Here is a 27433-nt window from a genome sequence, read left to right on the forward strand (position 1 = left end):
CCAGCTAAATATTGGAATTTTGTTAAATGGGTTTGGGAGTTTATCTACAGATTTTGATATTTAGACTATTCATAGTCACTAATACCCATCTCTTCTCTTGAGTGAATGATCAATTACCCTGCTTTCACACACTGAAAGAGCATCTGTCAGCCAGTGGAAAAAGAAAGACTGCTTTGCACCAAGCTTCTGTCCTATGCCCTCCTCCTGCCTCTTTCTATAAATTCACATTGATAATCTCATTTAATCCTATAACCATAGAGTTAATGGGGACTCGTTAGTCTGTGCCCCTGATATCTGTCTGCTGCCTTATTATCAGCTACAATACTCTTACCTCCACTTCAAGCTCTTTGAGTTAATATCCAGCACAAATACATCAACTTTCCCCTAAATTCTGGTACTCCTCTAGTACTTGCCTTATTTTTTTAATTTCTCATATTCATAGCAGCCAATTTTTAAGTCCATTCTGTTTCTTTCAATATTTTGTCTCTGCTCCAGTCCTTATGCTACTCTGACTCTGCCCCCATTCAGATGCCTAATATGTTTCACCTCTGCTACAATTTTAACAGGGCCATCTGCCTCTGGATTTACCCCTCCTCTAAGCCACTTATTGATTCATTCAACAAAAAGTTGTTGGACACCTCCTAGACTGCAGACTCTGCCCTCAGCACAGAGAGTAACAAGGTAGATGTCCTCACGGAGCTCACAGTCTAGTGGAGGAAATAGAAGAGCACCCAGCCAGTTTTCCTTGCAGAGAAATGCAGGCTATGAAGAGGCAGTCCTGAAAGCAATAGTAGAGACTGAACCCAGACTTTCTGGCTTCTGACTAGAGATGAAAAGATGCAATCTGTCTGCCAGTCTGAGGCCTGTATCAGTAGGAGGTGACCAGGGGCAAGAGAAGAAGAATGAGTGTTCTAGGCCAAGTGGACTTCACAGCAAGACAAAATACTGTGTGTTTGAGGCACTGAGAGAAGACCAGCATGGCTGGATGATGGAGTGGAAAAGGAATCTAGAAAGAAGTGCAACTAGAGAGATAGGAGCAAAGAAAGCACATTGTTTGCCCTTAGGTAATTTGTATTTTTTTATCTTCATAACATTAAGGGGCCATTGAAGTTTAACTTTGGGAGCAACATAATCATAATTGCAAGTCAAAAAAATTGAAATACCACTTAACTTGCCACGTATCAAATGCATTAGGGAAGAACAAGACAAAAAGCAGAGGACTAGTTAATAGCTTCTTGCAGTTAATCAGGTGAGCAATGATAAAGCCAAATTAGATTATAGCAACTAAACAAAATAAAGATATTTTTATGAAATAGAAATGCCAGGTTTTATTGACTTACTTAGTAAGGGGTGAGATAGAGAAAAGAGTCAAGAAAGATTTCTAGTTTCTGATTTGATCAACAGGGTGTACGATTGTTGAGAATCATCTCTCACTGAGAATGGAAGTGGAAATGGAGGCCCAGATTTAAGTCTGGGTGGGCATGATTCTGTTTGGGGCCATAGATAGTTTTTTCATTCAGCATTACATCATCTTGGTGATAGAGGCATAGAAATAAAGCACTGTAGTCCCTACCCTCAACAAATGTATGTTCCCTCTCTTCTTCTAGAGTGTTATCATGCATGCACAATCTAAATTAAGAGATTCTTAACCTCTATGCACTTGCCATGTTTGTCATTCATCTTACTGTTACTTAGAAATAATTGCCAGCAAGGAAAATATAGTCGTTACCATAGCTAATGGTTAAGGCAGCTTTTACTTGGACGTAGTAAAAATACTTTGGCAGGCTTTTGAATGTGAAAACCATCCTACCAAAAGAAAATTATTCTACTTCCTATACTCCTTGAGGATTACTATAGAACAAAAATATTGTCTTTCTCTCAGCTAACATCTAAAGAATCATCCAGGGCAGTGATGAACAATTGATTTTATTTAGCATTCCATGGGGATATCAACTGCACACAGATAAGAGCATAGCAGTGGTATTCATTACCAGCAACAGCTGATGAAGGCGAGTTCATGGATAAAACATCAGAGAAGACCGAAAAGTCTACATTAGAACTGATTGTTAATGATTAATTCGCATCCATAAAAAAGCAAGTCAGATGTCAGCCTTAGGCAAGAGATAAAAGCCATGTCCTAGGAGAAAAAACCTTTTGTGCTTATGATACATACTTAAGCCATTGCTGGTTATATAGTGGAAAGATCTAGGAACTTAAACAGATGTGGGTTCAAATCACAACTCTGATGTTTTTGAGCAGAGTCACTCTGGGCACCTCTTCAACTGAGAGTCTCATCTATAAAAAGGGAATTTTAATTCCAACTTCATAAAGATGTGAGGTATAAACAATATAACATATAGAAAGCACCTGCTAAAGTACTGGTTATGCAGTTAAACATGCAGTAATAGGAAATTCATATTATTAACTTGAGAGGGAGAAAATGGATAATTTAGCTAAAGAGAATGAAAATATATACTAGGCATTGCATTGTCCTGTGACATGCTTTAAGCTACTTGGTTTTCCTTATTTATTCAATTATAGTTTTTTAGGACTATTACATACATTATTTTAATTCGCTATTCCAACAGACTTGTTGGTAGTTGTTCTTCCCATCACACAGATGAGATTGAATTTCATATTTGCTCTAAGATCATAGGACTAGTGAGAAATAAATCCTTAGCTAGATTCCAACTGTCCTAGTTCTATTTTTGCCAAAGACTTAGTTGATGGATCAGTTTGTTAGCATGGAGGTCTTATTCCTAGTTGGGTACAATCTATATCCTTCATGCAAGTCTGTTTAGATATGCATGACTGACAACTGTGAGACTATATCGGAGGAATATTAAGTTTATCAGAATTATTAGCTTTAGAATTCACAAACTATTTTTTCTATACTGCCAAAGAAATTCCTAGAGTTTAGAGGTTTCATTTTGTTTTTCTCATTAAATGGTATAACATTGCCAAGGTCCTTCTCTGCAGCAGTGCCTGCCAAGCCACTTTTTAGCCAGATCCAGTCAAAGACCAACAGAAGTTTCAACAGATGCTCAATGAGTTTGAGCCACTGGAAATAGCCAGTATGGATATTGATGTAGCTTTTTTGGTCCTATAAACTTGACTTTAAGGCCTTATGTAGTTAATGCTTTTTATAAATTTGAATTTAGTTCAAACTTAGATAATTATAGTACTAAAGGCGCAGCCCATAGTTTTATTTTTATTTACTTTAGCAAGTTGTCATATTAAACTCCCAAGCATAGCATCATACAAGGCAAGAGTCTGAAACACTAGAACTTGTGATCTAGCTATCAAAAAGGAACATTGATTGCAGTATTATTTTTAGTTATAAAAATAAAAAAAACTCTGAAATAACCTCAACCATTGATAGATTAATGATTAATTTCTATATTATAGTACACTGTATATGCACTAAATGGAATCATTTATATCTCTACCCGTTGATTTAGAGGAATTTCTGTGCCGTCATTAAGAAAAGAGAAATCCAGGGCACCTGGATGGCTCAGTTAGGTAAGCGTTTGTTTGTCTTCAGCTCAGGACATGATCTTGGGGCCATGGATAGAGCCTGCTCGCAGAGCCTACTTCTCTCTCTTTCCTCTCTGCTCATGCTCTTTCTCACTATCTCTCTTTCTCAAATCAATCAATCTTTAAAAAAGAAATTCATAGAAGTGAATAATATAATGCCTTTTTAAAAAAATGATAACATTTCTATTTATATGTATATATGTTCTTAGATAATTGTGTGACTATGAGCAAATATATAAAGGCTGCCCATCAACTTACCAATTGGTAAGTGAAACAAAGTAAGAGCAAGGTCTTGATAAACAATAAACAAATAGATGGCAAATGAATAAATAAATAGGTGTGGAGAAAATGTAATAATTTTAAAAGGTAATGATAAAAAGGTAGTATATATAGAATGATCTTATTTTTTTAAAAGCAGATAGAAAAAGTAGCCACAAAATGTTGATAGTGATTGTTTCTGAATGTAAAATTAAAACTAAACAAAGCACGTTGGTACAGAAGAGAGTGGGGTAAGAGAGCAAATGTGATAAAATTGATATTCAGAGACTATAATTTGGCTACTCATTCTCTTTTGAGAGTTTCCTGGGGACTCCCCAAGAGACATATATGCATGGTCTCTTTTTTTTTTATTTTTTTATTTATGATAGTCACACAGAGAGAGAGAGAGAGAGAGGCAGAGACACAGGCAGAGGGAGAAGCAGCCCCATGCACCAGGAGCCCGACGTGGGATTCGATCCCGGGTCTCCAGGATCGCGCCCTGGGCCAAAGGCAGGCGCCAAACTGCTGCGCCACCCAGGGATCCCTCTTTTTTTTTTTTTAATTTTTATTTATTTATGATAGTCACAGAGAGAGAGAGAGAGAGAGGCAGAGACACAGGCAGAGGGAGAAGCAGGCTCCATGCACCGGGAGCCCGATGTGGGATTCGATCCCGGGTCTCCAGGATCGCGCCCTGGGCCAAAGGCAGGCGCCAAACAGCTGCGCCACCTAGGGATCCCGCATGGTCTCTTTAGGATAATAATTTGATGGAAATCCCTCTTCCTGTTAGAAAATCTGAAAATAAAGTTCCTGAGAGTTTCCAACTGTTGACTGCTTCCTTTTAGGCTCTGTTCACATTACAAGATCATAATTCACAAGACAAGACTGCCTTTCTAGGCTAGAAAATGATCCCAAGTTTTTTCCATCTCTTCTAAGTAGTGTCTGTTTTGGTAGAATCTTGGTTTTCTGATTCTTATAATTTTTTCCCCAACTAAGATCACTCCATAGCTTAGTTTTCTGGAATTGCCATGCATACCCTATAATGGTTACCATTCTGGTCATATATTCATAGTTCAACTCAGCGTGGTCAACCAAAACTACCATGTTCTGAATGTCCCACTAGATCCTCCATGCATCGATTTTATTTCTGCTCTTAGTTAGATATTAGAGAACATAGAAACACTAATTTTCTAGGAATCTCTGGAACTAAGGAACTTTGAAAAAACCTAGTGTGTCATATGTTTATAATTATGTGGTTTTAAACATCAGTAGTGTTTATAAATTATTCTCTTGATGAATTAATTACCAATCTAATATTTTACTGATAACTTTGAATATTGAATAATTTGTAAATGAGATCAAAAGTTACACTGAATACAGCCCATTTTTAAAGCTTTGGCATAAATGGCCTTATACTTCCAAAATGGCAAGTTATTACCAAAACTATCAATGAAATTTCACTTGATATATTTCAAAATGTCTTTAGAATTTTGTAGAGAGCCACTGTTAATTCATTCTTAAAGGGAAAATTTGTTTTAAACTCCATATGCTTTTCTCATATCCCAGAAATTTGTCAGTTATCTATGTTAGTGGGAATTATAATCCCATTAATCTTGATTAGAGAAAAAAAAACTTGATTAATAATTATTTTAGTTAATTGAAAGTCCCCATGTATATTCTCTAAGGATGGTAAGTTTTTCAGAAAATTGGAATATGATAAGATTAATTTGCAATAGCATATATGGTGCTTAAATTCAGTGCTACAAACACACAGCACTACTTAATTCACATTCAGCTAACATAGTTGAGCACATGCTATCCAAGCACACTATGCTAGGGTCTAAAACTTAATAATAAAATAAAATAAAAATCCTTTACCTTTGGGGTGTTCAAAATCTAGTAGGACTGAGAAATAATTGCAAGAACTACAGTCAAAGCAGGAGAAGAGTTGTGGGAGCTCAAAGGAGTGACTAATCACAGAATTAAATTTCCCAAGGGTTCTATCTTCTCACCTTATACCATCTCCAAGGCGAGCCAATTCATTCCCCCAACTTCATCTATCACTTGTGACTCACATGGCTTTGTTTCCCAATGAGCCCTGTCTTCCTATCTGGCCCCTAACTACCTACTTGGCACCGTTACGTGCAAATACCACTGACACCCACAACACAAAGCAGGCCCAAATACATTAGTCATCCTCAGCCCCAGATCTTCGATTCTTATTGTTACCTGTCTACTCACTTACGTCAGAAACTCAGGGGTCATCCTTGATGCCCTCTTCCAACTTCACTGCTCCGTGCGTTTTTTCCTCTTTTCCTCCTCCCCTTCAGTGCTGTATGAAGTCAACTCTAACTTAGCTCTTTATTCCCTAGGTTAATGCCAGAGCTTGTTAAACTGATATCCTCCTACTCAATACGCTTGTCTCCTTGAGTAGGCAGCTGCCAATGAAAACAAGTAGAACTATTCCGATTCCCTGAGTATATGAAGTGGAGGGAATTTCATGCAGAGAGCTGGTTACACAGGTGATGGAAGAACTGAGAAGTTTCTGGAAAATTGTCCCCACTTTAGGTCCAATATTTCAATATAGCTTACCATGGAAACAACTCTAGTTATTTGAGTTTCTGATTATTTAGATTTTAGAACATGAGACATTTAAACTGTCACTATATAAAACATTAATTTTATCATATCCATTTTAAGAAATTGGAATTTTTGTGTAGAAAAATATTTTTATATTTTTAAAGACAAGAAATGCTTTATAGCTTGTACAGTAGGTATTAGATTACAACTGCTGAAATTCTTAGTCTTGGTCTCAAATAGCAGTAGCATCATGCAGTTCATTGCATCAGAACCCAAGTGCTTTCTCCAGTTGTCACACCCATGTCATATATGTGTTCATGCATCACAGTATGCCCATGTGATTTTCATAGGTGCTTCTGTTCTGGTACAGGCCCATAACTCTCACTGTTTCTGTTCTCCCACAATGTTGTTCAGAATAGAACACAAGACTGACAAAAAATCTAACTACACAGATGGATAAACCAAATGGGGCTATTTAGGATGAGACAGAGGTAAAGAAGGTTATGTTCTCTGAGGCATTGCATGAGGCTACAGTCGGTGAAAAAAAAATACTAATAAATGGGAACATGGGCTTTGGAAATAATAAGAATGCAGGTATTTTAAAGATATTGTAACAAAATATGGCTAAGGAGTAAGCACAACAAACATATATTAATAGTTAACATAATAGTAGATGATGTTAAGATAAAAGATTAGAAATTAACAGCAAATCTGGAGATACAATGATGAATTTCCACTGCAGAATGTGCTTAACAGTGACACTGATACAAAAACATTCATTTAAACAGACGGTTGCATTAGAAACAGATGTTGTGTGGTTCATTTCAATTACAACTTAAATTGGTTTATTTGTCAGGCCATTTTCCACTAAACTTTGCATGAGATACAAGTTGTATGTTTTTGTTTTTTTTTTCCTATCCTTATTCTACAAGCTCTACTACTTGTTGCCAGGGTACACACTTCTCTCCAGGTTACTTTTCTTCATAATTACCATTGGGTTTGATAGGGAATTGTCTTGATAGAAGTAAAATTAATTTCCCTCTTCTCTCTTTGCTCTTCTTGTTGATAAGCAAAGCCAAATATGTTCCTCTTTCGTTTTTCAGCCAATTAACATCTCTGGGTCTCAAGTTTCTCATAAGAGCTCCCTTTTTTGAAACCAGGAAGATGGGTCAGATGATTGAGGTTTTGTTGGGTTTCCTTAATATGTGTAATTTGTTCTTAATGAGATTCTGATATGGCTGGTGATCAGCATCATTATTATGGCTCTTTCTTGTCAGAGAACATAAAAATGAAAATAACTCAGCACAAAGAAAGTGGGATTTATTGTGATGACACGAAGAGGGCTCCTAGCAGGTGAAAGTATCAGACTTGTCCACATGTCCACACCTTATGAGAACTAGAAACAGGAAGCAAAAGCCTTCCTGAGCTCTGTCATTTGTTCTCTAATAATGTCAGACCCTTCTTCATCTTCTGGTTAGTTTTTGCCTCCTTCTCTGCTTTCTTTCTTTCTGTACAAGCTGACTTTCTCTTTTTATTCATAGTCTCTCCTCTCTCACAACTGCATAGTAGCAGTGCACCCTAGTTCTAGGTCATGACTTCTGCATTTAATCTCACAGCTCCTGTCTCAGATTCTTGATGCAAGAGCTAATTTCTGGGAGAGGACTCTGGTTGGTTCATCTCATCTTTCTGAGCCAGGCACAGGTTTATTTCCTGCCTATGGATCAGCTACTTTTAAATCAGGTATCTACTCTCTGTCTGTTCTCAAGTTGGGAGGATCATGAGATAGAGAAGGTGGCCTTGTTCAATCAGCAGGGGCTGTCAGCAGGGCCCAGAAGGGACTGTAGACCTGGTAGGCAGTGATGCACAGCTCTACTACAGTCAGTTCTTGGGGGAACACTAAACTGGCATGAATATTTTATAGGGAGCAAGGATTTAGATTGGAATGCTTTATAGTGTATATCTAAATTTATGAAAGATAAAATACAAACGTGTGTAGGAACACTGGTTCTTTAATACACACATACCTGCACACATGCACACACACATTCCCTTTCTTGAGTATGCTTTGGAAAGAATGGATTACTCATATGATCTTTCTGAGTGGATGCAATATTACTAGATGTTAAAGCAATATTTTGTCTCTTCACTAACAAGTTAGCCTGAGACGTGTGTTGGAGACAGCTCATAAAAGACTCACTTTTCCAACCCACTATAAAGTCTCAGAGCTCATTCTGGTAAAATGCATACCTCAATAAAACACATAACTCTTTTTTCCCTATTCCCTATTTTCCCTATTCCAGTGCAAGGTAATAGATTTTTATCAAATGATTTCTTGTGACAAAGTATCAAATTACAAACCGTCAAATACCAGAATTCCCTAGCACAGAAGTTTTGAGGAATATGTTAAAAGCTCAGGTGGACATGTTAACATACATATTTTTCATGATTAAATAATGATAAAAGATTTTCTAGTATTTTATTGATACTAAAAGGAAAGATATTTTCATCTTAGGCAATATTTCTTACCTTGGCAATATTGACATTTTGAGCCAGATGATTCTTTGTTGTGGGGCTGTGCTGTCCAGTGCATTATGTTGGGAAGCATCCCTGGCCTCTACCCACAGATGTCAGTGGCACACACCATTACTCCCAGCTGTGACAACCAAAACTATCTCTAGACATTGCTAAATGTCCTCTGGGAGCAAAATTACCTGGAGTTTAAAACCACTGATTTAACTTTTATTCTCCATAAGAATTATCTTTATTATTATAAATATTTTCTTATCCCCTAACATTTTTAGATTTAAAATAATTGTCCTTTTGGAGTTTAATTGAGCACTACTGATGGGGTATCTTTTCTCTTGCTTTTCCTCAATGAATCAAATTCTCGCATGCCTGAATTAGCCTGACCAATTTCATTATCCAACTCACACCCGTTAATCCTATTAATTTGCTTCAGTGTCAGAGAATCCCCTACAGCCCATGGTTTCTAAATACGTCGCTCTTCTTCTCAGAGTAGCTTGCCTACTTGAGAAAGCTAGTTGAACAATTGTCAATACACTTGGAATCAAAATGATTTTAGTGTTTTTGGTCAAAGTATTGCTACCTCTAATTTCTTTCTGAAAATTTTCTATCCTTCTTAAGTGCTTGCGCTTTGGACTAATGAAGAATTAATAGAAAATCTGTTGTATGAGAGAACAACATACAGCAATTTAAGCCTTTCTTTTCCATCTAAACATGTAATACACCAAAACGAATCATAGACCGTTATAGTCAGATGCCACTGATAATATTTCTATTAAAATGCAGATAGAATAATTTATTTAAAGTACAGTAGTTTCTCAAATATGTAAATAATAAATTCTCTCACAGAGAATTTGCCTATCTCACAAGGTTTTGAGAACAAAATGTGATAATAGATATGAAAAGCTATGAAAACTAGAGCACAGAGCATTCCCAGGAGAAGGAGATTCTTTTTTTTTAAATAAATTTATTTTTTACTGGTGTTCAATTTGCCAACATATAGAATAACACCCAGTGCTCATCCCGTCAAGTGCCCCCCTCAGTGCCCATCACCCAGTCACCCCTACCCCCTGCCCACCTCCCTTTCCTAGTTCGTTTCCCAGAGAGGAGTCTCTTGTGTTGTCTTCCTTTCTGATATTTCCCACTCATTTTTTCTCCTTTCCCCTTTATTCCCTTTCAGTATTTTTTATATTCCTCAAATGAATGAGACCATATAATGTTTGTCCTTCTCCGATTGACTTATTTCACTCAGCATAATACCCTCCAGTTCCATCCACGTCAAAGCAAATGGTGGGTATTTGTCGTTTCTAATGGCTGAGTAATATTCCATTGTATACATAGACCACATCTTCTTTATCCATCATCTTTTGATGGACACCGAGACTCCTTCCACACTTTGGCTATTGTGGACATTGCTGCTAGAAACATCGGGATGCAGGTGTCCCGGCGTTTCATTGCATCTGTATCTTTGGGGTAAATCCCCAGCAGTGCAATTGTTGAGTCGTAGGGCAGCTCTATTTTTAACTCTGAGGAACCTCCACACAGTTTTCCAGAGTGGCTATACCAGGTCACATTCCCACCAACAGTGCAGGAGGGTTCCCCTTTCTGAGAAGGAGATTCTTGTTAGGCATACACTAAAGTACAAATAGTACAAAAAAGGAGATATGGCTGTATTTTAGGTCTTTCCATAATGTTCCTCATTATCATCACGATTATCATTATCTTCAAAAAGTTTTCATTAAGGTTACCAATCTCATCTGCCCATATTTCCATTTGTCATGGAATCGGGTCATAGATTAGGATAGTAACGCTAGAAATTCAGTAGAAAAGTTCTGAAGGGTACTTGTGCCAAATCACCCAGTTCCAAAACATACAAGCAGAAATATTTCTTCACTGAATTACTTCTTCTTGCAAATAGGGTAAATTACTGCTTTAATTTAGAACCGTGATGTGATTTTTAGTCAATATTTAGTGAAAACAGAGTGGGAGTTGTGCAGAGCAAAGATCTCACTGCATGTATATAGTTCTTTCTCTATAGGAAACAAAACCATTTCCAGAAAAAGAAGGGAAAAGGTCTACACACGTGCACATACATGCACTCATGCACACACACTTACTTAGATCTATGCAGAGATTACTCATGTTACACTATTTTCTCCTTTCTACTCTCCATCGTTGACTTACCACAAACTCGTATTTTAATCATAGCGTTTATCATGAGTATTATTTTGCCTTTATAACCCTGTATACTTTACAAGAATATGTTTTTTCGCCATTACACATTAAAACTTTATTGAGGAAAAGATGGAATAAGCATTTTGCCCATGGTCTCACTGTGAGGAAATTCTTTGTCCCACGTGTGAAGATCTGGAAGCTAATGACTATTGGGCATGAGTACTGAAACAATGTGTTCCATTGCTGACTGTGCTGATCACCATGGCAAAGTTTACATTAACATGTCTTTGACTAGTTATTAATTTTCCTACTTTGGCTGAATTACAAACAAGAACTGAACACCAAGACTTGCAATTTATCACAGACAATTGCTTATTTTCATGGTCAGTGGAGTCCTTCTGCCTACAAATTTTTTTCGTAAACATCTCTTTAAAAATAGAAATGCTTATGAAAATGAATATATACACTCAAAGTAATTTGGAGGTATGATACTAATCTTTAAATAGCAACAATTTTGAAGATAATATATTTGTTTAGCATGTTACAGTTTCTAAAGAGGCTTCTCCATAATTTTCCCAAGTAATGTTCACAATTAGCCAGAAAGTGCTATTATTTTTATTTAAAAATGAGGCATTTACAATACGGAGGGTTAAGTTAGTTACTTGTGGTTACATAGTTCTATATGTGGTAGATCTTAGAGTCAAGGTACTTTGAAATCTCTGGCCCAGAATCTGTCCAATTCATTTTTCTTCCAAAAAGGTGTTAAGAAATTGAAGAGAATGCAAATAAGAATAGTAGCAATTGAGAAGGGAATTGTATGTAACCCTGTGGATTTTCTTCTTGTTAAATGAAGGTAAAGTGGAAGGAGCTTTTAGACCTTTAAGGGATATTGAGTGATTAATAGTGAAGAGCTAATGAACGAGAAAGAATGGCTTTGAATTATTGCATGATGGCTTCTGAGTAAACAGTGTAAATGTTCTTGAGTATAATGGTTAAAGGACCCTGGAATTCATTATCCAGAACAAATATTGTCTTATATTTGGGGATTTTTCAGAAATGCATATAACATAGATCCATAAAGTGTTCTAAATAAACTATGGTTTGCCCAGATGTAAGGCATGATGTGAGTCAGTGTTTCTCAATTAGTGGTATATACAACATAGGCAGTTCACAGACCTTGTGCAGGAGTTATGCAGTGTTTTCTTAACTGTTGCTAAAGCATTCACGGTCACTACTGACAGATAAATATCCTTTAAAAGCAAAAATGAACTTTCTGTTTTTATTACACTGGGACTCACATCTTAAAGACTTTATGATTTTACTGCTACCATTATTTTATTTTTATTTTATTTTATTTATTTTATTTTATTTTTTTATTATTTTTTCATGAGAGACACAGAGAGAGAGGTAGAAACATAGGCAGAGGAGAAGAAAGCTCCCCACAGGGAACCCGATGTTGGACTCCATCTCAGGACCTCAGGATCACGACCTCAGCCAAAGGCAGATGCTCAACCAGTTAGCAACCCAGGTGCCCCTACTGCTACCATTTTTTTTAAAGATTTATTTATTTATGATAGACAGAGAGAGAGAGAGAGAGGCAGAGACACAGGAGGAGGGAGAAGCAGGCTCCATGACGGGAGCCCGATGCGGGACTCGATCCCGGGACTCCAGGATCGCGCCCTGGGCCAAAGGCAGGCACCAAACTGCTGAGCTACCCAGGGATCCCCTGCTACCATTTTTTAATGGACAATTACACTTTCTATAATAGGGTTCTTTAAAAATAGATAACTAAAACTCTCATAATCATCATGGCTCCTCTCTAATAGCTTGATCTATTTATTGAGCCCGAATCTTCCTGTCTCTCACTGCCAGGGAAAATCTCGGCAGAAAAAAAAAGTAAAAAGGGATGTCCTCAGTATTACCTCTTACAAGAGGTGAGGAAACAAACTCAAGCACAAACCCAGCTCTGAACTCAAACCAATTCCTAAAGCAAAGCAGGAATCAGATAAGAGAGAAATAGTTGAGCAGTTCTATCACAGATTTCAGTTCTCAGGCCAAATAAATATCTCCATTTAAACGTGTTTTATAAACTACTTTTTAGTACCAGTAGACAAGTTGTAATTTGCTAGAAAGATCCAGATAATGGTGATTGATGACCTTTATAATGCAAACGGCAGTATTTATTCAAAAGGCATTTGCAGTTTGGAAAACACCCTCTCCTTTTCAGCACACCAATTTTTAGTTATTATTATTGCACACACAATAATAGTACCATAATAGTACCATAAATATACCATAAATATAATATTCAAAGGCAGGTTTTTGTACCTGGATGAACATGGATGAACATGGGTGTCTCAGCATAACTTTCCTTTATGGCCTCACCCATGATCACTACCTTAACTTCAAACCTTAAAATTCAGTTAAATGGATTTGCCCTACATTGGAGTGAATGCTTGTGCATGCATTCAATTATTGCTCCAGTTCTTCTAACCTACTGGCTGCCCTATACACAGAGGTGCATATTTCTGTGTATTCAGGTGTAACTTCTTCAGGATCAGCAGGACGGTGGATCTCTGGGAATACACAATACCACCTACTATCACTTTCATAACAAAAGGTCTTCGATGATGATGATGATGATGATCATGATGATGATGATGATAATCATTTTTTTTTCATTTATTTCACAGGATTATACACTCACCATGTATTTCCAGCAGTCTTGGAAAGACAAAAGGCTTTCTTATTCTGGAATCCCGCTAAACCTCACATTAGACAACAGGGTAGCTGACCAACTCTGGGTGCCAGACACCTACTTTCTGAATGACAAGAAATCATTTGTGCATGGAGTTACAGTGAAAAATCGAATGATCCGACTTCATCCTGATGGAACAGTTCTCTATGGACTCCGGTAAATGACTTTGTGTTGCATGGTTCACTGTTACTGTGGTAGTTATTATTATTGTTATGTTTTATTTTTGGAAATGGGCAGAAGGAAGAGAACCAAGTAGGGGAATGTATAGACAGTTTCATCTATGTAACAAAATTATGTTGCAGACCAGAAAATCTCTTTTGGAATCATTTGAGCTAATTCTAGGCAACTTCGTTTATCAAAGGTAAGTGAATGATTTGCCCTGAACTTCCAATAATAAACGTAGTAATAGGAAAATGTATGTTTGCCAGATTTTATATCTAACTTATTGTAGAAATTAAATCTTTTTTTAGCTGATTGCTTGATTATCTCAGAGCCACGCAGATGGAAGTGAAATGTGTTCTAAGTATTGGGTATAGCTACTTAATTATGAAAGAGAATTAGGAAACAATATTTTGAAGAAGTAGGAAATATTTTGTGGTAACTTTGAGAAGATTCATAGTGTTTTCATTCCCTTAAATCCCTCTTTTAGTATGTGTATTTAGGCATACGATCCGTATTGAATTAATTTTTGTTTCATGTAAGGTAAGGCTTGAGGTTCAATTTTTTCCCCTATGAACATCCAGTTATATAATTTACTGAAAAGATTTTTCTTTTCCCACCAGATTATGTTGGTGCCTTTGACTGGATAAGCGAGAGTCTACTTCTAGGCTCTATTCTATTTCATTGTTCCATCTGTCTCTCCATAAGCAGTATCACACTATTTTAATTACAATAGCTATACAGTAAATCATGAAATAGTGTAAATCCTCCCACTTTGTACTTATTATTTAAGATTTCTATGGATGAATATTCTAGACATTGTGCTTCCTGTAACTTCTAGAACCAACTTACTGATTTCTACCCAAAAAAATCTGCTGGAATTATAATTGGGATTGCATTAACTCTGTAGATCAGTTTGAGGAGAATTAATATCTTAAAATTATCTAATATTCTAATTCATGAATATGATGTACCTTTATTTACTTAGGTTACTTTTAATTTATATCAAAATGTTTTACACCATAGTGGCTTTTATTTTATTTGACTTTTTATGATTCAAGTATAAAAAAAGGTATCATACACTTATAGTGGTCTATTATTAACTCTCATTTGGTTAAGGATTTAAAAATTTTAGGGCTAGAATTCAAATCAGCTTCCCATTTTACTAAAGAAATGCCTGAATTGTGGCATGTTACTGTGGGATATTGTAGAGTGGTGGTTCTTTATTCTTTGTTGTCACCTTTTGTGATCCCTTTGAGAAGCGACAAGAGCTATATTCACAAACTCATATATGAGTTTCCTATTGTTTTAGAGTCTTCATAAGCTCCCTAAAATTCTTCACACATCAACACCACGCTAAAACTCTAGACAAGAGATAAAATGCTACAAGCAACTTCTGTACATTCATCAATACCCAAAAACAATATGCAAGTGAAAAAAAACTGCACTTTTTTTCTGCACTTAGTTTTGCACTAAAACTTCTGAACTTAACCCAATGGTTGATTATTTAGTTGATAGATTTGGACTTCATTTGCATAGTAAAACAGCATCAGTTGCAAAATAATATTTGTAATTTCTCCACTTTTTCAGTGCCCCAAGAGCTTTCAATTCTAGATTAAAACCTCTGACCTAAAAGTCTCTAAAAAAAAAAAAAAAAGGTAAAATAAACCAACAATTCCCTTGAGTGTGTTGATAGCTACTACTGACAAAATCTAATCCAAGATCAGTGGTGATCATTGATGATGATGCATACACTGGAAAACAGTTGTCATTTTTTGTGTCAATGAAACTTTTGTCAGATATAACCAAGGTGTAAAGGGACAAATTATTCTTCTAAAATATTCTGGGAGAAGGGCAGGCCCAGTGGCACAGCGGTTTAGCGCCGCCTGCAGCCCTGGGTGTGATCCTGGAGATCCAGGATCGAGTCCCACATCAGGCTTCCTGTATGGAGCCTGCTTTCCCCTCTGCCTATGTCTCTGCCTCTGTGTGTGTGTGTGTGTCTCTCGTGAATAAATAAATAAAATCTTAAAAAAAAAATTCTGAGAAAAACTCCATAATCCAACTTAGTAAGATAATCAATTACATGTATAATAACTATATATGATTAGCAAAGAATGTATAAACAGTTGTTTTTGTTAAAAAAAAAAAAAGGCAACCAGGTTTTTTATTGGCAAGATTGGCAAGAAAGAATCTCACTTCAGGCATTTCTCAAATTATTGGTAGTCTCCACCAATGGAAATTGATAAACAGGAAGAAAAATATTTGAGAACCATGAAGTTGAACACATCTCATTGAAAACTGATAAAACTGAAGCACAACACAGGAAGGGTCTTTTCTAGGGGCACAATAAAGTAACAGCAGAATTGGGACTAAACTCCAGGTATCTTGATTTCCATATGTGTGCTTTTCCTACGCCATCACCCTTCAAACACACATAGAAGTCAACACCTCCTTCCAAATTGTATGACATTGCTTTCTCTTCTTTGCAGCCAACCTAGGCTTGGTGCCCACAAATAGCTCTCCTCAAGGAAAACATAGACCCTTCCTTTATTATGTGGATTCTGATCTCTTTTTGGCACCAGCATTCTCCATAAGAGTTTCACATCATCTTGATATTTCTCCTCCCTTGTCGTCTTCTTCCCTCCCCCCAACTCCAACATTTCTGGTTGTTTGACCTTGAACAAGTCATATAAATTTACTAATCTTGGTTCTATCACCTGCAGTAATGACTGAATAACCCCTGATTCATTATTAGGAAATTCTTACAAAATAATATGTTAATACACAGTAAATTCTAAGTTGTATTTTTCTGAAGTCGTTGTGCCTTGTATAGATTTATTAGGTGCTAGAGAAGCTGCACATGGAGGGTGATTCTCTAACTCCCATGGGCATCAGTAACAAGAACAGAGATACAGTTTTCCAAACAAACAAACAAACAAACAAACATTCAGAGGCACCTGCATGGCTCAGTTGATTGGTTTTGGCTCAGGTGACGAACTCAGGGTCTTGAGAAGCTGCCCCTCAGGCTATACGCTAAGCAGGGAATCTGCTTGAAATTCTTTCCCCTCCATCTCCTTCCCCCACTGCCCCTTCTTCTCTCACATGTGTCTGCTCGCTCTCTCTCTCAAAATAAATAATTAAAAAAAATTCACTGAGTGCACAGTATATGCCATATATTCACTCTTCTGGCCCTGGAAATAATTCCACAGAAGCATGACAGAAATTTGTCATTGTGACAGAGGGGGACTCACTAGTGACCGTGGTCAGAAGATTGTGGCTGAACTAGATTGTGCTCTTCAATAAGCTATTGCTTCCTCTGGGCTTCAGATTCCTCAGTCTTATAGGGAAGAGATTACATAAAATTCTCCCTAAATTCCCTTCCAAATCTAACTTCCATTGCTTCTATGATTCTATATATTCAGGCTTGTTTATTTTAATTCTTTTGATATAGATATCCTAGTCTTAGAAAGGACAACCTGTATTTTTTCTTCATAATGGACTTCTCAAGAATAACTGCCATATATTACTTCCTAAGCACATGTACTAGAAAATCCTTATCATATAACATATGTATTGGTATATTAATAGCTGTACTTATTTTAAATATGGGTATTCAGAAGAATGAAATTCTTGCCTTATCTCTTTCCATAAGTCTAGCTAATAGTCATTATGAAATGAGACTGTACACTAATGGGATCTTTTTTTAACATTGATGGGTTAATGGGATTTTCTGAATGTACCTAAAGTCCCTTTAAAAACCAATATTCCAATTATTCCATAATCATAAGACCATTCATTAAACTAAATAAAATTCTCCTATATTCAAACTCATTATGAGATGCTAAAATGTAATGTATATGAAGCCACAAGAATAGAATTGGTTGTTTTTTATTTCTGTGAACTATGCCAAATCAGATTTTACACATGAGGAATGATACACAGTTGTGTTAACACTTAAAAATAATAGAGTGATGTCTGATGGGAGTCTAGTGCTTTTGGAGGAGCCAGGTTGCTGTGCAACAGGCATTCAGCAAATAGAAGAGGCTCCATTCCCTATGCTTTTTGCTCTAAGGCTACCTCTTCTGTGACAAAATGCATTACACCAAGGAGCAGCCCCACCATCACTATTACTTCTTCTATTTTGCTACAGATCTATATGAAAGATATCTGTGATGTGGTGAGAAGTGGCAGGAGACCAGAACTTATGTCCATATCCCATGACTGCTCCACCCTCCTCCTTTCAAAGCACATGATGTCATTTCTTTTCTTCCTCAAAGATGGAGACTAAACAGCTGAATTGTTGTCATGGGATGTTGTCAGTGTCATGCATCAAATCCTTAAATTTCTGTCTTTCCTCCCTTCTGTTTAACTCTGGGGATGATTTCCTCCTCTTTCGAAGGTTGGTCTTTCCACATATGCATTTCATTTTATTACTGCACACTCTTCTCAGACTTTGCTCTCTTCTTTTAGCAAATCTTCAGACTTCCCTCTCCACTGGCTCCTTCCAGTCCTCTCATATCTCATATTTTTGGTTTCCTCTACTCCTTCACCATTTACTCCTCCGTCTCCAAAACCATTGCTCCACTCATGCTACTTTCCTGAAACAACTCTGTCCAAAATAACCAGCACCATTGCTGGTTCTCAATCTATCCTCTTGACTTCTCTGAATGATTTAAGAGTAGTGACTGACCTTGATGCCAGGATTTCCACAACTTGGCACAGTTTTTTCATTATTGCTGTTCCTCTGGTCTTTTTTGCTATTTCCTCACTGGTTCCTCTCTTGCCTCTAATTGTGAACTAAAGGGATTCTTTGAGGTTTGATCAACTCACTGATGTGACAGCTTAAATATCTAAAACCCAAATTACTGAGTTCATAAAAATATTTGTAATTGCTTCCTGAGCATCTGTATCTGGATGCCCACCCAGCCAGATCCTCCTGACATGACCCCTATTTCATATTACCTGTTTTCTTTTTCTAAAACCAAGTTCTCCTCATTATACAGCTGCTAATAACCAAAATCGTCATCTTCCAAGTCAATAAGAATGAACTTGTAGGCAGTTTTGACTCTACATCTCTTTTGTTCTGAGATCCAATCTATTGTGTCTGCTCTGCTGTATCTCAGCTATGTGCATTTACAACCCATTCCATCATCTAAATTAACATCCTTACTATCTGTCACTTCCTGGCCAATTTCCTACCTCAATTTTTCTTGTTCTCATCAACTGCCATCTTACTCTTCCTACAGTGCATGTCACTCCTACACGAAAAAAAAAAAAAAAGTGTCTTCACAGTCCCCATAGAATCACGTTTTCATTCTTCTGTGTGTAATCTAAGACTTTTTATATGTGACCAAAACAACTTTCCTACATCATTGCCCATTTCCTTCCTCTATGAAGCCTAAACTTTTATAAAGCAACCTACTTATTTCTCTAAGCACATTCAAGGCATTTCAAACTCATGTATGACCTAAATATATGACTCAAATAGATCATATATATACCAAAAAACCTATTTGATATTACTTGAGATTCAAATTTAACTGTGGGCATCCTGTTTTATCTGACAACCTAGAGCCGTGCTGAAATGCTCTCACTTCACTATTATCCCCAAACCCTCTTTTCCTCATTCCACCACTGTTTCCCATCTTACTCCTTTTTCTTAAAAGCTTCTCTGAAATTTCACTTTCTCCATGAGGACTTTCACAGTCTTTTTAGGCAGATGAAAACTCATTCTGATTTGATATCTTACTTAGCTTTAATCTCATGTAGGCCCATGAGATTTGTAACACACCTTTGATGTCATATCTTTCTGTGTCTTGGGGTTATTTTCCTGTGATAGCAACAAGATTGTTCAGCTGCTGAAAATATGAACTCTATTTCCTTAACCTTTGATCCCCTCTCTCAAACCAAATAAATTTTGAAAAATTGAAATGAAAATTTGTAGGATGCAGTCACCTGACTCACAATCATTGTCAGCTGCAACATTTCCTATATCTAAATGATGGCTCTTAACCAAAGAGCGATTATCACTATTAATGACCAGATGTGTTCTGCCTCTTGTCCAAACATGATCCAGCTGGCTGCAAACACTGATTCTCTCCAAGGCCTGACCCCATGGATGCTGAAAGACAGTGTTTATCTTTCCTGAAAATGGCAGGCATGGAATGACTGAATTCTGGGAATGTATTTAGTGGAATACTTAACCTTCTTAAAGCTGCCCTTCTTTTGCCTTCCCCTCCTAACCCTTGCCTTGGCTTTTCTTTCTAAGATTCACGGTGCTTGGGATCCCTGGGTGGCGCAGCGGTTTAGCGCCTGCCTTTGGCCCAGGGCGCGATCCTGGAGACCCAGGATCAAATCCCACGTCGGGCTCCCTGCGTGGAGCCTGCTTCTCCCTCTGCCTATGTCTCTGCCTCTCTCTCTCTCTCTCTCTCTCTGTGTGTGACTATCATGAATAAATAAATAAAATCTTTAAAAAAAAAAAAAAGATTCACGGTGCTTCTTTCCTGCATCTTCTAGCAAAGGTGAGCTTGGGGCCAGGTGGTTTTGAGGAGCTATGTGAGAATGGGGAGTGGAATGAATAGTGAAAATTCTCTGGCTCAATACTGGGTCATATTGGATCTTGTAAGTATGTTGAGTGTTTATGTGGGCTTGTGTGTACGTTTTGTAAGCAATACAGAATAAGTAATACACTTCACGCCATTTAACATTGATAGCAATTATATCAAAGAATTTAGCTAATACCAAAGTAAATAAATAATTGAAACTATGCTATGCATGAGTGCTATACTAATATCCAAGTAGTGAAATGTGCTAACGAATATCCAACTTTATAAATAATTGAGACTATACTATGCTAAGTGCTCTACCTCTATTGTCATATTTTATCTTTACCACAACACTATGAATTATGTACTAATATTATGCTGTATACTAATATATTAGTATATACTAATACTAAGAGAATCTAAAGTAATTTTTCTTGCCTCATAATTTATACTTGTCAAGGTCAAACAGATACACATTACATTTGACTGATAAAATATCTGAAATCTTTTTCCACTAAATGTTCACTGTTCCTTTATTTCCCTCCTTGTAAATTATTTGAAAAATTAAAAAACATAGGTTTTTTTGTGATTACATCCCCTTGTTGTAAATGTGTTTCTCTATGCCCTCTATTTGAGGCTTGATCAGATTTAGATTAGTTATTTTGTTTTGCTTTGACAAGACTGCTTCATAAGTCATATTGCACACTTCTGTCAGGAGACACAAAATGCCTGCATGTCTTTGTGATGTGAAGATTGTTGAGCAGATTTAGGCACTGACAACTTGATCTAGCCATTACAATAATTCTGTTAATTTTTATGTAATTGTATTAGTTTGCTAAGACTGTGTAACAAAGTGCCACAAAATGGCTGCGAAGAGAAATTTGTAGTCTCACAGTTCTGGAGTCAGCAAAATTGGTTTCTTCTGAGGGATATGAAGGAAGGGTCTGTTCTGGGCCTCATTCCTTGGCATGACTGGCTTCTCCCTGTATTCCTTCTTTCTATGTGTATCTCTGTGTCCTCTTTTTAAAAGGACACTGGTCATATTGGATTGGGCCTACCCTAATGATCTCACTTTAAATTGATTACATCCATAAAGACTCTACCTCCCAATAAGGTCACACTCTGAGGTATTGGATGTTAGGACTTCAACCGATGAATTTAGAGGGCTACAGTTCAGCCCATGACAATTTTAGCAGCCAGTGGTAGTCTTTGCCTAAACCTGTTTAGAATTTGCAAAATGTGATATTCTAACATTCCTTCTAAGCATGAACTTTCCTTCATCAACTATTTGATAATCTGAAGTAAAATTGTTGGAGTGAAGGCAGATAAATGCTTGATTGTTTCCCTTTATTGAGCAGTTTTCAAAATAGCTAGTTGTTTCCCTAGAATCTCCCAAATGTGACCACTGAGACTTGGCGTTTTGTTGTGTTTTTTGTGTGTATCCTTATGAAATGATGGGTTGTAACAGGTATGCCTATTCCAGTCCACTGTGACTGTCGTCACTTTCAATCCTTACTTTGTCTTGTCTTTGGCCACTGGCAGCCCTTTTAAGTTGGCTCCCGAGTTCTTTCAGCATGAACTCAGTAGTCATTGACAGTTCCCTGGTCTTCTGATACATCAACTTGTACATTGTGTGTCCTAGAAGTAGAGGAAAAACATTACAAGTTCATATTGATATTCCTAATTCAATTTTAAAATTATAGGGCTTTTATTCAACCTCTTTAATTTTATATTTGTTTCTTTCATCTTCATTAACAATACTGACTCCTAATATATTAACATGATTATGTATTTAGTTTATTGTTGTATATATATGTGTACATATACATGTATATGTATATACATGTTTTTAAATAAAAATACCAACATTATTGTTACTAATGATGGAATTACCATAAAAAGTTAAGATTTCTTTGTAGTGATTTTGCCTTTAGGGCATATCCCATTAGGGATATAGAGTAGAATCACTGTTTTTAAAGTTACATTTTAAACTTTAGTGTCTTATTGTACGATTAAGCCACCACTAAAGAAACCTTTTGTTTTTGGTTTGGATTTTTAAAATTTGATTTAGTTCAATTTCATAATCATATAAAATATTTACATATTTCCAAAGTCAAAAAATGAAACAAAAGAAGTATTATTTCCACTGTGGTCCTGACTCTTTTCCATTATCTTCCCCTGTAGCATTTTAATTTGCTTTAAGATTTTCCTTCTGTTGTACCAGACATGCACACATAGTCACCTCCTTGGCTGGAAGGTAGCACAGTATTTCCACTACTCTATCTTGAGAGATGATTTTGCAAAGCCACCATAATGTTGAAAGCAGATTTTAATCCAACTTTCCTCATTTCAGCCTACATTCTTTGCCTCTGCACAGAGAAGCTTTTCTCTGTGCTGTTTAAGCTTGTCTTTCCTGCAGATGATTCTGGGAAGACAGTCACCTATGTCTGATGCTTTCATTGCTCACCATTATAGAAATGAAAATAATTAGAGAGAATACACAGCATAAATGGGAATAGCTCTTCCAAGTGTGTGAGATTTATAAAATGTACATAACTTTGTCAGGTTTTCTAACGTACATAAAGGACTCCAAATTCCAAAGAGAAACTACTAAATTTCAGGTTTCAGAAATGAATCTGGGGCTAACCAGACACCTGTGGCCTGAGAAGGATTTTGAGAATTCCCCTACCATATTTGCTTACCTAAGTTGACTCTGAATTGATTTTTTGATGTTCTTGACAGTGCCTGACCATGAGTTGTGCATGAGAATAAAATCAAAGACTACATTTATTGAATATAAAAGAAAAACAGAATTTCCCAGTATTCCTGGGAGGATCATTTTGTCTTGCCTTGGTCTTCATGATAAAAAGTAGAGGCAATTATTTTGATGATATTGATAAAGAAAAAAACGCAAAAAACCCAAACCCTACCACCATTGATTTTAAAGCAGTTTGAGGTCCTAAATATTTCATATTAGCTCTCTACATTGATTGTACCCTGAAAAAATTACTTCTCTCTCCTACAGACTTTCTGTGTATAGAAGCAGTTATGATTACATTCAGGAGTCCTGGGCAGATCACACAGGGCTTCCTGTGAGGCATGCTAGACAAAGATATTGTTGAGTTGATTGTAGAGAATAAATATGTGGGCTGATGCAGTGTTTGCAGAGGAAGGCTGGCTGATATTGACAAATGCATCCTGTTAAGAGAAAGAAACTTCTTACTTCAAAAGGTAGAGAGAAAAAAACAGGCCATGCATAAAGAATAGGTAGCTTATTCTGTTAGGAAGAATGCCTGGAGACTCTCTTTACAATTCTCACCAAAGAGCTTAGTATTGCTATTCCCTTCACACTGTTGATGTATATTTTAAAGTTTCATCAGTGACATACAGAGAAACTATTTGAAATGTTCTCCAGTGAAGGGGCTGCTATTTTTGCTTTTCAAAGTTTTTATTTTTTTTAATTTTTAATTTTTAATTTATTTATGATAGTCACAGAGAGAGAGAGAGAGAGAGAGGCAGAGACACAGGCAGAGGGAGAAGCAGGCTCCATGCACTGGGAGCCCGATGTGGGATTTGATCCCGGGTCTCCAGGATCGCGCCCTGGGCCAAAGGCAGGCGCCAAACCGCTGCGCCACCCAGGGATCCCCTCAAAGTTTTTATTTTTAATGTTCTTTATTCATCTATCTAAATATGAAAAAAGTTTTATGATTAAATATTTCTTAGAATCTCCTTTTAGATAAATAATGATACAGCAACTAATTCAGTTACTGAAAGACCAATTTAGATAATTGTGCAATTACTATAACTATCGTGTGGCCATGTGATCTGTAGATGTGTTGTTATGAGTAAACCTCCTTAATACAGTTAATGCAGGAGATTAAGTAAAAATGGGACCATAAATTATCTAAGAAAAGAACTACATCTCCTGAAATTCTTAACCTTGATTGAGTCTCTCATGGAATAATACCAAATCTGAACTCTCAGAAAGGAAGAAAAGAACAAGAGAAAAATATGTAAGAAGGAGAAAGAAGGAAAAAAGGAGGGATGAGAGGCAGGCAGGAGAAAAGGCAGGAAGGCAGGGAGACAGGGAGAGGGGGGAGGGATGGGGAAAGGAGAGAGCGAGGGACTGCAGGGAGGGAGGGAGGAAACAAAAAAGGAAAGGAAAACCAAATATCTTAAAGCTGTATCATGTTTTTTTTTATATACTAGTTATACTAATTACAAACAACACCACTTCCAAGATGTATTAGGTTGTGACAATCATTTGTAAAATTTTAAAAGTAATCTTCTCCAGGACCTGCAATTTATTCCATTGAACCATCATTTCCAGCTTTAGTATTTTAGTACCACTTCCATGATTTTTACCACAACTGCATATCATCCAAAATTATTAACTCATTTTTTGCTTAGTATATTTGAAAAGAGACTTTCATTACCTCTGTATTTGGAAAACTACTATTTTAAAAAATAGACATTAAAATGCATCTAAGGTAGGAGTTTTATTAAAATGTAAAAATGCCTAACCACATTCATTTAAGGTTAAGTAAATTAATACAGTAAAGGCCTACATCATTCTCTGATTTATAGTGAGGACCTGATGAGCACTGACTTACCTTGTTTAAAATTTGTGGTATAGGTACACGTAGAGACCAAATATATGCTGTAGACATAATAATGGTCATCATCGAAGTAAAGACCTAAATTTTCTGTACTAATCTTTTCAGGCATCAAGTTAAAGCTAGCCTCCCTTTCGGTGTCTGTCTCAGGTTATGAAATGGCCACCCCAGAAGCCACCAGCTGGTTATGTTCCAATCTAGCTTCTCATTTTGAATACCAAAGGGCAGTCAGAGTATGTTTCTCAAACCTAAAATTCCACCTTGGTTTGTCTATCACAAGTTATACTAAGCTTAATATATCACTTCTTATTTTTTAAGTATTATGGTATTATAACTTTCCAGATGTAGAGTGACCAATGTAAAGTAATGCTTATGGATATGCAGTGTTCCATATCATTACTGAAAACAGTAGTCTATTCTGTGTCACAACAGAAATGTCAGGGAGAATTTCTGAAAGGCTATATGCTATTAAAATATAATAGAAAACATTTTGTTTAAGACTAGATCTCTTAGGAAAATATTAACTTATTTTTTATACCAACATAAGTAATCTCACTGGTGTTAATAGTACATATTTGCAGTAAACCTAATATTGCTCAATTACATATAAAAGAAGTAATAGAACAATGAATACCATATTTACTAGAATTAATGCCTCATCCTTCAGAGTGTCACAGTACACATCTTGGGGAAAAAAACGTTTACCTATATAACCAACTTTTCCCTCCTGTTCGGAAACAGTGAGTACTGTTAATCCAAGTAGAGCATGTTTTGTTCTTTCCAGGATATAAAAGTTGTATTAGAGAAGTAGCTCTTTGTCCAATGAATTAATACTCACTTCTCTATATCTTTTAGGAAAACTTGAGGCTCATCTTTCCTAAACCTTATTTTCTTCTTTTTAATAAAGACAGGGATAGAGCTCTTGGGGCAAAGCCAACCTATAATGAAACCACAAAGAGCTTGTGCTTATAGAAATGCCTGATCCATTTTCTTCTAATTGCAAAGCAGTGGTAGATACTTCAATAACAGTAACAATAAGTAATGTAAATACAGTTTTTATTTTTTATTAAATCCTCACATTCTTACCCCTGATTTTGGAAGAAAACTGCTTAAAGCAAAATTCTTTGTTCCTCCTAAATATCAAAGGATTATTGAAGATGGAGAAATGTGTTCCTCTAGAATCCAAACACCTGATTGTTTTGAAAATCTAGGTCATTATACTTTGATAACTAAAGGGAGACCTAAAAGTTCATGAATGCTGCTTAAGGTACCATGACCACATATATGTAATTTGAATATTTCTACCTTCTCAACTAAAGAGTGGACAATACCAGGAAAGAGGAACTTCATCTTTTCAAGAATATTTTATTCTCAAGCATGACTATCTCAGGCCCCAGGGCCTGCCAGCATTTAAACTTTTTGTGAAAATATTTGAGACATGACAAGCAAAACTTAATGGCTTCAAACAAGAAAAGTGTGAGATCAAAATTAGAATTATTGATTAAATGCCTCCAAATATAACATTATATCTACAAGTCACTTGCAGATTAAAGAATCATAAAATTCAAAATTATAAAAGTCATTTTTAATGCTGTATTTCCTACATTTGTTCAAGAATGCCTTAGGCCAAAAGACTGCTCATAAAGACAAAATTTAGGCCTTCATTACTTTAGGATTTCTACCAGTTCTTTCGCTTCTCTTCTCTTTCTGTTCTATCCTGCAGCCCACCAGCAGATTTGTTTTAATAAAACACCATTTCATCACACCATTCTCTTGCTGAGGAACCTATTGATTCCCAATTACCTACCACATCAAGGCAAAACTTTTCTCCAGACATTCATGACACTTCACAATTAGACCCACCCCTGTTACACAGCCTTACTTAAGATTTTGCCCAGCCATGAAGCCTTACATTGTGAGTGTGGGTTTCTCTTTGCTTTTCTTAATTACTAGACTGATTCTTATTTCCTAGCCTCTGTCAGTAGTTCCCCTTCTTTTTAACTGAGCAATGAAAAATATCTTCCTTTCTTTTTACCAGTGCATTGTTCAGCTTCCAAGACCCAATTTAGAGATCGTATCTTTCTCTAAATCTTCTGTAACTACCTTAAACCTCATAGGTCTCCCTCTCCATAGTTATACAAAACTTGGAACCACTTACAAAGATAGCACTTAATTATGAAATGTCTTCCCCAGGTAATTATTATTTACTAAGTTAGTCTCATCTCCCCAAACACGGTAGCATCTTTTGAGAATATAGAGTCTATTTTTCATACTTCTTTGCCCAC

General features: G+C 36.4%; 1 protein-coding gene and 1 long non-coding RNA gene across 4 annotated transcripts in view; both read left to right on the top strand.

The window, feature by feature from the left end:
- GABRB1 (gamma-aminobutyric acid type A receptor subunit beta1) overlaps positions 1-27433 on the top strand; it is a 362570-nt gene that overhangs the window by 109814 nt on the left and 225323 nt on the right. For all 3 annotated transcript variants that reach the window (XM_072774949.1, XM_072774951.1, XM_072774950.1), the window contains one exon: positions 13764-13984. In XM_072774949.1, coding sequence (XP_072631050.1) covers positions 13764-13984 — 221 coding nt within the window. The remainder of the gene's footprint in view (positions 1-13763; positions 13985-27433) is intronic.
- Positions 13991-15674, top strand: LOC140604050 (uncharacterized). The gene is made up of 2 exons (XR_012007100.1): positions 13991-14189; positions 14611-15674. It is a non-coding gene; the product is annotated as an uncharacterized lncRNA (long non-coding RNA).

The sequence above is a fragment of the Canis lupus genome, chromosome 14 (genome assembly GCF_048164855.1).
Source record: "Canis lupus baileyi chromosome 14, mCanLup2.hap1, whole genome shotgun sequence".
In the NCBI taxonomy this organism is placed as follows: domain Eukaryota; kingdom Metazoa; phylum Chordata; class Mammalia; order Carnivora; family Canidae; genus Canis; species Canis lupus.